This window comes from Rhinocladiella mackenziei (genome assembly GCF_000835555.1).
Source record: "Rhinocladiella mackenziei CBS 650.93 unplaced genomic scaffold supercont1.2, whole genome shotgun sequence".
In the NCBI taxonomy this organism is placed as follows: domain Eukaryota; kingdom Fungi; phylum Ascomycota; class Eurotiomycetes; order Chaetothyriales; family Herpotrichiellaceae; genus Rhinocladiella; species Rhinocladiella mackenziei.
The window spans coordinates 4,352,293-4,365,578 of NW_013550603.1; the positions used below are offsets into that span (position 1 = coordinate 4,352,293).

Here is a 13,286-nt window from a genome sequence, read left to right on the forward strand (position 1 = left end):
CGTCCGTGCTGGCATGCCAGAAGTATCATCATTCGAGAAGGGAGGTTTGGTGGGCATGTTGGAGGGAGTTGGTTTCCAGGATACATGTCCGAAAATATCTCGTTGATGTTGCGAATGGTCCGAACCGATAAACAGTCGCTCAACAATGAACAATAACCACCTACCGTCACACATCACCTTCAATTTCTTCGCTTTTCAGGAAGTAATTACCATAAGCCACTCGACGGGGGCACGATCCAAGGTTGAGTCTTGGTGAGGGAACAACACATTTCGGAACGAGCAACCGAGGACAAGATACGTTTGTTGGCAGTGTCTCTGAAGGAGTGTACGGATACTATAGTATGGTAGTTTAGTGAACACTGAATATCATCCACCAATTAAGCATCTTCGAGAACGACAGATTTTGCAAGTTCTCATCATTGAGGGTTTCACGTCAGTTCACCTCTAGTAATGAATCCATTGAACTGGATCTTGCGGCCTGCAACAGTGAATTCGAATGATCGATCGATAACGACATGGTCGAAATTCCTTCCCAGCCCGGCGTCTTCGTACAACTTCCGCATTTCTTCCTCGCTAAATCCGCGCTTGCTGATCGTGTTGAGAGCATCCGCATGCTCCGGTGGTATTGCTGCCCCAAGACTTTCCATCGTTAAGTCAGGAATCTTATCCAACACCACGCACACACCTCCTCTTTTGAGGCACTGGGCCAGGCATTTCAGTAGCTTTCCTGGATCTGCAACATGGTGCAACGCGGCGCTCACCACGACAATATCAAAGCCAGAAAGCTCCTGTTCCGATAGGGGCTGTTGCTGTTTGGGATCAGGCTCAGCCAACAGATCGTATTGGCGAGCGTGCATTCGATCTGGATAGAAGCCCATTTCGCGGGCATGCTTATTGTACTGTTCCACCATGTTCTGGGATAAGTCGAGGCCGACAGCTTGAGTGACAAAGTGCGCTAGTGCCTAGATATGCGATCACAGGTGCGTTGTCAGATCACAATGGTCTTCATTGTCACGACAAGGTCTGGCTTACCCTGGATGCCGTCCCAGAGCCACACGCATAATCTAAGAGTCTGATATCATGCTGCTGATCTCCTGTGCCAGAGTCGAGAGCGCCGACCCACTTATTGCTGATCCAGAAACGTCTTGACTGAAACTCTTCGATCGTAGCTTGGATCAGATCAGCAAACTCCCTCTGATGGTCTATGGCATGCTTGCTGGGAAACGAAGGAACATATTTGTCAGCCTGAGGTCTGGAAATATGCTCGACATGACTCTTTTGGAAAATTGATACAAGGGACGTGAGGTTTTAAAGGGGTGTTCCTTACTCGAAGTGTTCACGATTCCTGGTGGCCAAGTCACCCATTTTGCGCGACCTTTGATGACAGAAATGCTTGTAGCTTCGTCCGATTCTTGGAGGAATACAATCTAAATGTGCCTTACACCCCTCATATACAACTCCCACAACTCAATTATCACTACGAACGGAAACTGACTTTTCTAAAAAAGTCTCCACCCCTTCGGGGACATTCACCAACAAACTCTCCGCTAGCAAAAACATAATTGAGATGTTGAAGTCGCCGGACCAATAGATTCTCATCAGAAAACCAATCAGCTCCTTGTCTCGGCTAAGGTGATAAAGAGAATTCGTCTTCCTAGAGGAATCCTTGCTGCCGGGCGATTTCAGGGCATACCATTGGGGCAAATTTCTTGAAAGGTCCAGACGAGGAGGTATAGCCTTGAGTCTATCGGCAGGGAACGATGTCAAAATGCCGTTTGTGGGACAAAAGAGAGGAAGTCAGCAGATTATGCGAGGATGAAAAGCTGATCATAGGCCGTAAGATAGGATTTCGAGCTAGAATTTCGACGTTCATCGTCATTTTTCAATGATTGTGCCAATATTACCTGGGCTATCGTAGGATCCAAACAACTCAACCTGTGGCGTTTCCCCCAGCTTAATTGATGTTCAGTGATAGTAAAGAGTCTCCATTGCGAAAACCCGATGTAGACGAACTCGAAGAACAACTGTATTTCCACCTCAGTAATTTGTATGAAAAAGGTTTAGAGGTGGCCAAGCGCCTCATGAAAAGAGCGTCTGCTGTCTGTGTGGCCACGCGCCGTTTTAAGCCAGCGGCTCAGATTCGGTTTATGAAAAGAATAGAGACAATGGAGATGAGGACCGTGATACTGGTGAAAAGTATCAGTTGCCGTTGGCTTATGCGATCACACACAAGAAAAATCATTCAGCTCTACCTATATTTCAGGCGGTAAAACTTTACAAGATCTATTCCAACCAACATTTCTAGAATCTCGACTGTAGCTGAGGCCGACGATACACATTTATTCCATGCCACCTTGGACAAATCTGTCGTTTCGGCACGATGTTGGGAGACTCGACCTTGGAAGGAACAGTCGGTGATTTGCCTCGGGACCTTGACTGAACTACAGCCAAGACTGTAAGCGAGATTAAAGTAGAGAGTCATCTCTCGACTATTCTCGGGAAATGTAGAGGCGTTCTCCTCCGCACAGTTAGGCGGAAGTTCTTGCTCGGCCGTGGCCGGCGCGAACAACTGTAAGCCTTCGTCTAGCTTGCGACCAACAGAGGGAGGGGTCATCCCAAATAGCGTCCACCCTAACGCTTTGTGCCAGCGGATAACAGGGTTCACGTCGTATAGCCAGCTCGCCCCGAGGATAGCGTCAAAGTCCGTAACAACGAGGCTACGTATTGACGACTTTAGTAACCTCCAGAACATCCGTAGCATGCACTTCGCAGTTGTACCGCGCATATACCTGGATAGAAAATGCCCAGCGTGCCTCTCGCGGAGAGACATATCATCAGAGATATCTTGCTCGAGAACCTCGATCTCGTCGGGCAGCTCGCGTGCCGATTGGCCTTTCGTTGTCTTTTCGCTGACGTTTCAACATTGTCGTAGTAACTCGATTAGCCGAAGCTACGATTAAATCCTGAAGGAATTGGGTGAAAGCAGACCACGTTTCCGCAGCTTTCTCCTTTCGAATCCATGCCCGCGTGGCAGCTCCCTCGAGATATGTCGCTACCTGTGTATTGCCACTAGGGGGGAAGGGGTTCGGAGGAATCCACCGGGAAAACCTTCACGAGGCCGTGATGAGAAGTCGAACACCCCGTACTCCACCTCCAACAGTGAACTAAATGCAGTAATGCAGGCAACAGCAAGCCAGAGTGGATTTGATGTTGATTTCTTTGAGAACGGTAGTTCCTCACCGATAAAATGGAAATTGTGGCCGGTTCCACAAGTACATGCTAGCTTATCGGTTGAACTTGAGGCTCGCAAGGCACTACCCATATCATCGCAGCCTGCACCTGGCACTTCGCTACTCCTAAAACGATAATCCTTGGAGGCATGCTGCTAACGTAAAGTATACCATAACTGAGGAGGACGCTGAAAAGGGCCTATTCGAATTTGACCAAAAAGGAATTAAAAATTCAGGGTTTGATAAAGGGTGTATGTTGAGTCTGTGGCGGTGCCGCATTGATCGGGGCTGAGCTGAAGTTAAGCGGGTACTGGAGCGAGCCAGAAGCGGGCTCCATTGGCAGAAGTTCTTTGATTGACTATTTTCCAGAAGAATAAGCCAGAGTACTCTCCGTGATATCGAGAAAAGAAAATAACCCTCTGGCTGTTCTGCAAAGAACATAAAGAATAGCTTGACATCAGCACCAGCCCCATTCCCCCCGTTAGTCCTCATATCAAGAGCAGACAACACTCTCTTCTCTCGCCCTGCGTCACTCCATGAGGCTAGAAAGCACCCTGAACCATGGCACTACCAAAGAGAGAAAGGAGAAGAGGAAGAATTGAGCCAGTGGGTCTGATGGATTAGTTTTCAATTTATTCGCTCCCTCCTTCGTTCAATATCCCTGGAGTATTAAACTCCTTACAGTTGCTAGGCTTCCAATTGACATCAAGAGCACTAAAGTGACGACTGACACTGCCGGCAATCTATGAATTTGTCTGCCAAGTGGTGCGCCTCCCGTACTCGTTTCATGGCAAGAACTCCAATTCGGTGTGCCAGGAGTACTTGAATGCTGTACGTCGGAGCACCTTTGATGATTTCCGATTGATTGTGGCGAGCTCGTCCCTGTGGGTCTTGCTCGGTATCCTCGTGCCTAGAAGATTCCTCCGAAGCGAATCGGCCTCGACATTCTAGCGCCCTGTCCTCTGGAGGACTTCCTTTTTGGAGGATTATCTTCTGACACTTTATCATTTGACACAATTTGTCTCTGGCATGTTCTCCGCGGAACTTTGCGAAATCAGGTCTCTGTCCGCAGATGAGTGTCTTCGGTGACCAAAGATTCCTTTTTCTTAGTACTTGCAGAATAATCCACGACCAGCCGGAGATTTCAATCAAGGAATTCATCCCTAATTGACAGGGAACATTCAGCAGGATGGTTAGAAGAGGATAGATTGCGATAATCCAAAAGTTGGGGTAGAGAGAATCATCAGGCCAGCCCAGCACAGCCATTGCTTTTCTGGGCTAACTGCGTTGTATCTTGTCCAGATTTCTTTTTGGACTGCTTATTTGACAGATTCGAGAAAGACAAGAATTCCAATGTTTCGAGAGATAATTATTGTGGTAGAGCTTTGGTTGTTTTTTGTTCAAAGGATGAAAGGTCAGGCCAACGGCCCGCTGTCTGGTTGTAGGTCACTAGTTACAAATGCTACAGTAAGTCAGAGTTGCCGCCAGTCTCGGCCCCGCGGGAAAACTACAAGCGCCAAGGCGCATTTCCTAACCCCCTTAAACAGTGGCTGTGAATCCTTTACTAGTGGAGGTCACTATTATCCCGTCGCTCAATCTGTCAGGATTGCTGCATCGATGAAGGCTGCCGCAGTTCGGTCTGCAGCTGGCCGCCATCATTGAGATTCATACAATTTCCTATCAGAGCCAGGCCGGAGCTTTCCCACACCTAAAGACTCCTCTAGAAGAGGTACGCCTTGCTACTCAGCTCTCTGATCTGCCCCGATCAATCGTAGGAAGCACAGAAACCTGTTACAGTTCCTGCGAAAGATATGCCGACCCGAGTGTAGAGAGTGCGTAGGCAAAAAAAGACGGAGTCTAGCGAGCAAATCTACTCCATGGACCCCTTCTACTTCATAATCTCTGTTCTTGTTAGTTCCATGAGGTGGTTGCCTACTAGGCTACAGCGCCCCTAGCGAGCTATAACATAGGCAACAACATAGGCAATAATGCTGATGGACACTGTTCAGATAGCTGTGTCGATGGGGTCTATTTTCTGATCGGGTCTGGTCAGAGCACCTTTTTAATTCCAAATATCAAACAGTCAGTGGGTGTACATTGATTGTTGAGTAGTACTCTGTCGGTTTGATAACTGGTCCTGCCAGATTGCCAGCATGTATACACGTTTGATTGACCCCTTTTCTACCCCCTATGTCTTGGATAGGAATGATAATCTCTTTTCCAATAACGGGCCACTGGTTCCTGTTCAACGGTATTTACAAGAACTTCAGACGGGCTGATCACTTCTGAAAATGATTCTCACGACCATTCGCTGCAGAAACGAGGAAGAATTGCAGGGACGTATACGAAGTGGAGACTCATTGTCGGAGATCAGCTTTCACCTTCAACCTTTCGGTAGATTGTCGCCAGCCACATCGACGACTATAACTACAGGCGGATTCATTGAGAATACTGTTGAAAAAGACGACGCTGGTAACGTGGTTTATTGCCTTTTCGTTCACCTGATCGGCAGATCGGCGCAAATCATGTGCACAGAGGGTCTCACGCCATTCAAAAGCAATGACCCGTGCAGCACGAGAAGGTTCGATCTCAAGGATATCGGATTCTCTAAGCTGCACTGAATTATAAGTATTGCAAAGTCGGGCAGTAGACTGATGTCCCAAAGTCAACGTCCTCGTATGGGTGAGATCGCTTGACCGCCATACTACAATGGTAACTGACGTCTAGCACGATCGGACGGTCTTCTTCGGGTGTAAAGAATAGTTGGAGCTTGGCACCGACTCCATTCTCCCCATTCCATCCAGTATCATTTTATGAAGCTAAAAAGAATCATAAACCATGGCACTGTCAAAGTGAGAAAGGAGAAGACAATGAATTTAGCGACAGGGTCTGACGGATCAGTCGGCGGTTTTGGTCCTCCATTTGTTCGATATCCCCGGAGTGTCACGCTCCTAGCTCGTATCAAAAATCCAACTGACATGAAGAATGCAAAAGTCACCACAGACATTGCTAGCAATCCTATGCACTTGTCTGTAAGATGATACGTCTTTCGTATCAGTCCTGTCGCAAGGAATCCTAGTCGATGTGCCAGAAGTACTTGGAGGGTGTGCATCAGAACTCCTTTGATGACTTCGGCTTGAATATGATGATGAGAGATATCCTTTGCCGTTTGTCCAATATTTTTGTGCTGCAAAGATGCGTCCTTGGAGGATCGGGCTTGAATTTCCGGTACATTGTCTGCAAGTAGATTTTCTCCTGGTGGGCGTTCTTGTGGAAGATGTTCTTCAAGTAGATTATCTGCGAAATTCTTCGAAATCATATCGTAACCTGCAGAAGAGTCTCTGTGGGCTGAAGATTTCTCCTCTCGTGTACTTGTAGAATCATTGACAACTAGCGGAAGGCTTTGGATCAAACGGTCCATTTTTAACTGGCAGGCAATATTCAGAAGGACGATCAGCAGAGGATAGACAACGATAACCCAAAGAGTGGGGTTGCGAGAATCATCAAGCCAGCCCAGGACAGCCATAGCTCAATCAAGATCAACTGTTTCGTGTCTTTGTCTAAGATTTATTTGGACTACTTCAGTTGATTGGTCTGAGAAATGTTGGAATATCAGAGAATTGAAGGAGCAAGTGTTGCGGTAGAAGCCCAAATGGTTTGCGTTCAGAGAGAAGGAAATCACGGAGAGGCGGAGACGTATTTCTAGGCGGGAGCTGAGGGCTCACGCCACTCGTCGAGCCGGTTTAGTCGGCCAATGGTCGGCCGCCTGGTCGTAGAAGACCTGCAGACACGCCTGGCTAGTCACACTTGTTGCGCCCGGCTGTGTCGCCTTTCCTACTGGAGGTGCATGATCCCATCCCTCAATACGCCTGCAACAATAAACGCTGCCACAGCCCAATATGTAGCCAGCCCCAACTCCTCCCTCTTCAAAAATCACTCTCTTTCTGTCTCCAACTAGCCGCTCTGAATGGTCAACCCCCATAGAATATCTGTGGACCGGGTTCAGGCCCAGACCCTGGCAGTAACCCAGGAAAGAACGAGGCGAACTCCTCACGTCAAAAACCGGATTGGGTTGAGCACGCGTTATCATTCAGCCCTTGGATTTGCCTGACCCAGTCGCAGGAAGAAGAGAGTCCCTAGTGGCTTCTCCTACGGCGCATACTCTGATCTCGGCTGAAAGGCTATCCTGACCCAAATATACCATGTGGCTCAATGACCTAAATGTACGAGTTGTGCTATTTAAAACGATTTCTCTTTTGAAAGTCTTCGAATGCTGAACAGACACAACGCCTGTCAACGTGGTTGAAAGATCTAATGTCACCCATCAAAGAGTCCCAGGGGAATACATAGGTTACGTTAGGAGACGAAGGACAAGGCTGGGAGAGCTCATTCAAAACCCCCAAATCTTGACACAACAAATGTCTGACTTGACTGCACGTATATGCTCATCAGGAATTTGGTCCTTCGTCAAGTTCGCGGCACCGCAACCTTTTCCTCATCGACTCATCAAATATAGCCCCAGAGCCGCCGTACTTCCATGCAACCACAGCTTAAGACATTTTTCAGTCGCGACCGCTGGCTATGTAACACTGAAAAATCTTCGACAAAGACAATTAGCACGATATCGAGGTCTATAAAGTTGGCTCCGACCCAGAGACTATCAGACCAGCTGCGTCAGGAATATCTCAGTATAAGAAGAATAGCATAAAGATTCGACAGACGCAATCAAAGCTTCAAGCTCCCAACGAATCTGATTTCTGGTTCTTGCATACAACCACGCGAGACATGACTTTCTCCATGAATTTCCTAGCCCTTCTCAGCTCTCTCATTTTCTACACCGAAGCATTCAAACTTTCCTTCTACAAGAACACAAACTGCGCAGGAGAATTTGTGGGTACATGGGTTGGGGGAGAAGGGCAAGGCTGCCGCCAGGAATATTCGTATGTATCCCATCAGACCCTAGCCTCTGCATTTAAACTCTAACATATACCAGTGGCCTCGCTGAGGGAGTCGTTGTTCAATCTACCGGACCAGTCGATGATTTTACAACCGTACAATTCTATAGCTCTGACGACTGCACTCCCGGAACAGAAATGACTCGAGCCAATGTCGGATGTCTTACGGTTGACCAAGGTGTTGTTGGTGCGTACAATTCGTTCCAGGTTGTGTCGACCAACTCACTAGCCGCACGTTCCTCCAAACGTCGCACTCTTGGCCAACGTCGACACACTTTTCCATTCCCGTCTGCCGCTGCAAAGACCCCTTCGACTCCAATCGTATACCATGGAATGGGTATATCGTTTGAGGGCATCGAGTATAAGTTGCATCAGATACATGCCAATGGATATATAGGAATCTTACCCAATGAGTGGGACGATGCAATCCATGTCATGAACAATGCCGAGCTGGTCCCTGACAATCTTGTGCGAAACCTCACAATCCGAGAAGTCGACGAACGTGACTTACTCGAAGCCTTATGCAGCACATTCGCCACGTGTATTGAGAGAGCGTCAGAAACTGGTGTTGCTGTCAAGGACGTCTTGAATCCATATGTCGAGAAAACCGGAACTACGGCGAAAGCCGTTGGAAAGGCAATCTTTGATTTCTTGAAAAGCCCTTTCTTCACTCAAGTTGCTGTTGGTAAGTCTCTCATCATTAGCTTTGCTGTTCATATGTCTTCGACCTCTAACGTTTGAGACACAGAGACTGCTGGTGGTTTAGTCCCTGCGGCTCTTGGAGGTGTCATTCAAGCCGTTGTAGGAGCTCAGGTGCAAGGCAATACGAACAATGCCCAAGCATGTTCTCAACAGCAGGATCAGATTGACGCTCTCATATCGATCGTACAGTCTCAAGTGTCGGCTCTGGAAGCGGCGTCAGCCAAGATCACAGCTCAACAGAATGATGCTGGAGATGAGGTCTTCACAGTGACGGTCACCGTTGTGGCTTGTGGGACAACTCTTGAATCCTCCTGCGGTGTCCCTGCCGGGTTTTGCACTTCCTAGAGGAATTTTGGACGAAAAAGTCTTTTGTCAAAGTGTTGAATCACTCAAGCATTCTCTCCCAGAGGTCCCAGGGATTGCTCGACACATGGCTCGAACGAATGGCAAGGCTGGGAATGCCTATTCAAACACTTAGATTTCCGACACATACACTTGGCTCCGCACCCGTAAAGCATACAGACTGCCGTTCAGTTCACACATACTATGTCAACGTATTTATATTTCCTCGATTTGCAGTGTAGCATATCCCGCATGATATTAGGGTTCAAGCACTACTCCATGTAAACTTCCATCATTTTTTTTTTTCCATATCATCTAGTCAGCAAGGGTCAGATTAGTTCATTTGAATCAGGCCTTGGTTTCCTCTGGATTCAAGAAATTGCTACTATCATTCGATTTATAGGTGTTTTCAATTCGATCCCAGAAAGCGAAGAACTACCCATGGTTGTAAGAGAAGTGGACATGATGAATTGTATGGCATGCCATACCGTTGATATATCATAGGCGTACTACAACGTTGCAATCATCAACATATGAGGGCACGAAGTGTCGATATATATTCGTTCCTCTTTCGACAAAATTCACCCGAGGAAAACCTAAACTTATGAACAATGATCATCCAGAGATTGGCAAAGGTGAAAAAAGCAATGCGGACATACTTGTACGTCTAGAAAAAGAACGAAAAGATGTGAAGTGGTAATGCTCTGAACGAATCCATAAATGGAATGGAAGTCATACATGGCATAAGGAGTTGGGGTGTTTTACCACCTTATTGCCATCATTCTTGTCGGCTGCCACAGCCGAAGAGACGTTGGCAATTTCAATGTTTTCGTTAGCCAAATCGATTAAACTTGGCCCTTCTCATTCAAGTTGTGTCTTCCAACCTTAGTGCTTGCTAGGTGTACGTTTTCGCTTCTTTGTTCAACCACTATGTCCATCTTCAGATGCAGCAGCCGGCACTCCCGTTACGCTCCGTACTTTTAGGTTTGCGGACAGTAATATCTGATCCCAAAGTGTGAATCTCTCTGCCTGTTACTCTAGCTCTAGAATTCATTGCTTCTGTCAAACAATCAATGGGTGTAAATTGATTATTGTTGAATGCTCTGTCTGTTTGGCAACTGGACCTGCCAGATATATACACGTTTGGTTGACCTTACCCCTATTCCTACCTATATACCCTGAATAGGAATGGTAACCCTTTTTCAAATAATGGGGCACTGGCTACTGTTCAACACTTTCGTTATCCTCACAAAAATCCCCGAAACATTTTGTGCATGTGACTTGACTCCTCGTGTACTTTCCAGAAAAAAGGATTGATCACTATATCATCATATCCTCTGCATGCTACTACGCACAGAAACAGCAGCTTTCAAAAAAAAAAAAAAGATGACGGCACATTCAACTGGATTCTAAAATACGTGACCAATGGCAACATGGGCACCAGTTCAAGCCTGCAAGAATTTGTATCGGCCTGTCCCGCCATCGACTTCATCAATGATCTTCTTGGAACTGCTGGCACAGCTTGGGATTTATCTGCGAACGGACCACAGGTATATGGCAGGACTGACAACATGGCCAGGACAAATTCTGTTCGATCATATGGAGTTGGCTCGCCGTCTACCCATGAACCTAGTTGATCAAGACATGCCCAGCGCGGAACTCTACGTGTCAACGACATACTGCCCAATTCCAAGGCCGACGTACTCAAAGAACACTTCCATCTCCTCAAGTACGGTCTTCGAAATCATTTTTGTGTGGTCCGTAGTGGTCAACGATGGTACCCGCTTCAGGCAACCGGCTCAAATTCAATCCTGTCATGGTACTGGCCCAGGAACCTACGCGCGGCAACGCCACCATCTCCACAATGAGCCTGGAAGATTCCATCACGGCCATGCTCGACGATCTCCTCGCCGAGGGTGTGCAGATCCAGACGACCTTTCTCAAATATTCTACCACAGTTCGATACAAGTACAGTTCAACACCGTTTGGGTCGGGTCCGGCGAGCATATCTTCGCAGTGCTTACGTCGAATGTGTTCATTTTCCCGGTAGCTGTCGCCGAGATGATTCGCACCCGGCTGCCGCGTGAGTTATCAAGAGGGTCAAGGATATACTTTGGTAAAGGCGGAAAGGGGTCCTGGATTGCATTATAAATGGCCGCATATGAAAATAGAGTCAATCGGAGGGACGAGATCTAAGGGGCAAAATACGACTCGTTCCATCGCTACTGCAGCACTTCTATGTTCTGACTCTTTATGAGTGCTCCTAGTACCCCAGTGTGTAGAGGAGAGTGAAAGCGACAGCATTGAATACATGTTATGCACTAGATTTTCAACGACATGCACAAAGATTGGTGATATGCACATGTGTATTAGAAATGCTCGGAGCCCGCACTGGCACTGGCGGTTGATTGTATCTACTGCATATGCAGAGTTCACTCCTTAATCTATCACACGAAGTAGATGGAAAGGTTAGATTAGGAGAAGAAACGCTGAATTTTGCTGGAGACTCACTTTTCGATTTTTAGATTTTCGACGTCTATTGATTTTCTTTTATCTGCTGGTCGTATTTGGGGAATGTAATACTAAATACCTTGATGGTTTATGCTGTCCACTTTCACCATCAAATCTTTCCACATATTCTTTGCCGAGGTTTTCTTTTCTTTTTCTTTTTCTTCTTTGCCCTTTTTGGCATTGTGCTCAACCATTGTTTACATATAGAGGTTGAACCTCGACTTCGCGCACCCATAGTCCCCAAGGTCGGTCGGACGTTGCACCAATCGAGACTTCGCAGTCCATCGCCTGCTGCGCTGTCAATGGCTCAAATGTCCCGGTCCCATTACGAGACGACCCAGAGCTCCATTCGTTCGCTTCCACATCGGTTAGTCCACCATACGCACTCCTCAGCGTCGCTGCCGTGGTTTGAGCTTGAGCATTCGACTGCGTGAACATGGCGCGGAACACGGCTTCCTTGATATCCACTCCGTACGTGGTAAAGCCGTGTCGCCGCATAAGCACGACGTTGTAATCTGGACTTGTGGTGGGTGGCGTAGCTGAAAGATTCGCTGGCGTCAGAAATGTCATCGCCAGTTCTTCACCAAGCAGAGGCGTCCGGACCAATAAGTCATGTGGTTCGGTCGCATTGTAGAAATCCTCAATGTCATAGACCGGCACGGCGCCAGGACCGAGGAATCCCGCCATATGGTACACGGCGCGTAGGGGAACGCCGGCAATCGCATAGGGAAGCACGTCTTCGCTGTGGCTGTGGATTACGCATCCGACGTCCGGGTATAGCTTGTACATTTCACCGTGGATATAGCGTTCGATGTACCCCTTGGGAGCGTCAGGCGACACGGCCAGACTGTCGTTCACTCGGTATTGGACAAGGTCACTTGCGTTGCTGACGAGTGCGGGCGCCATGTTTGCAGACATCAAGTATGTTGATGCGTCGATGGGATGACGTGCTGAGATGTGCCCGTATGCGTCGAGAACGGAGTGGTAGTGCAAAATGTGATTTGCGGTGATTAGGTCGCGTTGGATCTGATGGTCGGCGGCGTCATTCTTGAGATTCTCCAAGGGACGAAGCCGAGAAGATATGTACGTACAGAGTACCATTATGGAGGCGGGGGTCTTACCTGTTTCAAGCTGACCATTTTGACGGCGGATATCGGACTACGAATTTCGGGATTGGATCAATGTTCAATTCAACCGTGGCGGCGAATCACGGGTTCGATATGGCTTGGACTCTGTTTCTCTGCAAGCTGCATATTTTGAGGCAGACACATGCATTAAATAGCTCATCAAAGGTTTGGAGAAGTTCGGATGAAGATTCGATATGGAAAGTCGTTTATTGGTGCCCGCAAACCATTCTTTTCTCTCCGATGAAAAATCCGGGGTATGCCCCGTGACCTCATCCGAGAAGAACTGTAATTGTGACCCCGCTATTGATGTCGGTAAGAATTTGAGTAAAACCCTTGTTGGTGCGATTGTAGCGTCTCGGCGAAAAGATGAGGACGTAAAAGTCTTGGGCCTGTGTGACAAAAGGCCACCAAACATATGA

General features: G+C 47.5%; 4 protein-coding genes across 4 annotated transcripts; 1 reads left to right on the top strand and 3 right to left on the bottom strand.

Moving 5' to 3' along the window:
- Positions 1-428: 428 nt before the first annotated feature.
- Z518_03340 (uncharacterized protein) lies at positions 429-1,365 on the bottom strand (the record flags this gene model as incomplete). Its single annotated transcript, XM_013420365.1, has 3 exons — positions 429-962; positions 1,033-1,216; positions 1,328-1,365. The coding sequence occupies 3 exons, from the start codon at positions 1,363-1,365 to the stop codon at positions 429-431; spliced, it is 756 nt and encodes a 251-aa protein (XP_013275819.1).
- Positions 1,366-6,036: 4,671 nt separating this feature from the next.
- Positions 6,037-6,756, bottom strand: Z518_03341 (uncharacterized protein; the record flags this gene model as incomplete). The annotated part of the gene is made up of 1 exon (XM_013420366.1): positions 6,037-6,756. The coding sequence occupies one exon, from the start codon at positions 6,754-6,756 to the stop codon at positions 6,037-6,039; it is 720 nt and encodes a 239-aa protein (XP_013275820.1).
- Positions 6,757-8,027: 1,271 nt separating this feature from the next.
- On the top strand, positions 8,028-9,232 carry Z518_03342 (uncharacterized protein; the record flags this gene model as incomplete). The annotated part of the gene is made up of 3 exons (XM_013420367.1): positions 8,028-8,170; positions 8,224-8,870; positions 8,934-9,232. 3 exons carry the CDS (start codon positions 8,028-8,030, stop codon positions 9,230-9,232), a joined length of 1,089 nt encoding a protein of 362 aa, XP_013275821.1.
- A 2,694-nt stretch (positions 9,233-11,926) lies between these two features.
- On the bottom strand, positions 11,927-12,841 carry Z518_03343 (uncharacterized protein; the record flags this gene model as incomplete). Its single annotated transcript, XM_013420368.1, has 1 exon — positions 11,927-12,841. The coding sequence occupies one exon, from the start codon at positions 12,839-12,841 to the stop codon at positions 11,927-11,929; it is 915 nt and encodes a 304-aa protein (XP_013275822.1).
- Positions 12,842-13,286: the final 445 nt, after the last annotated feature.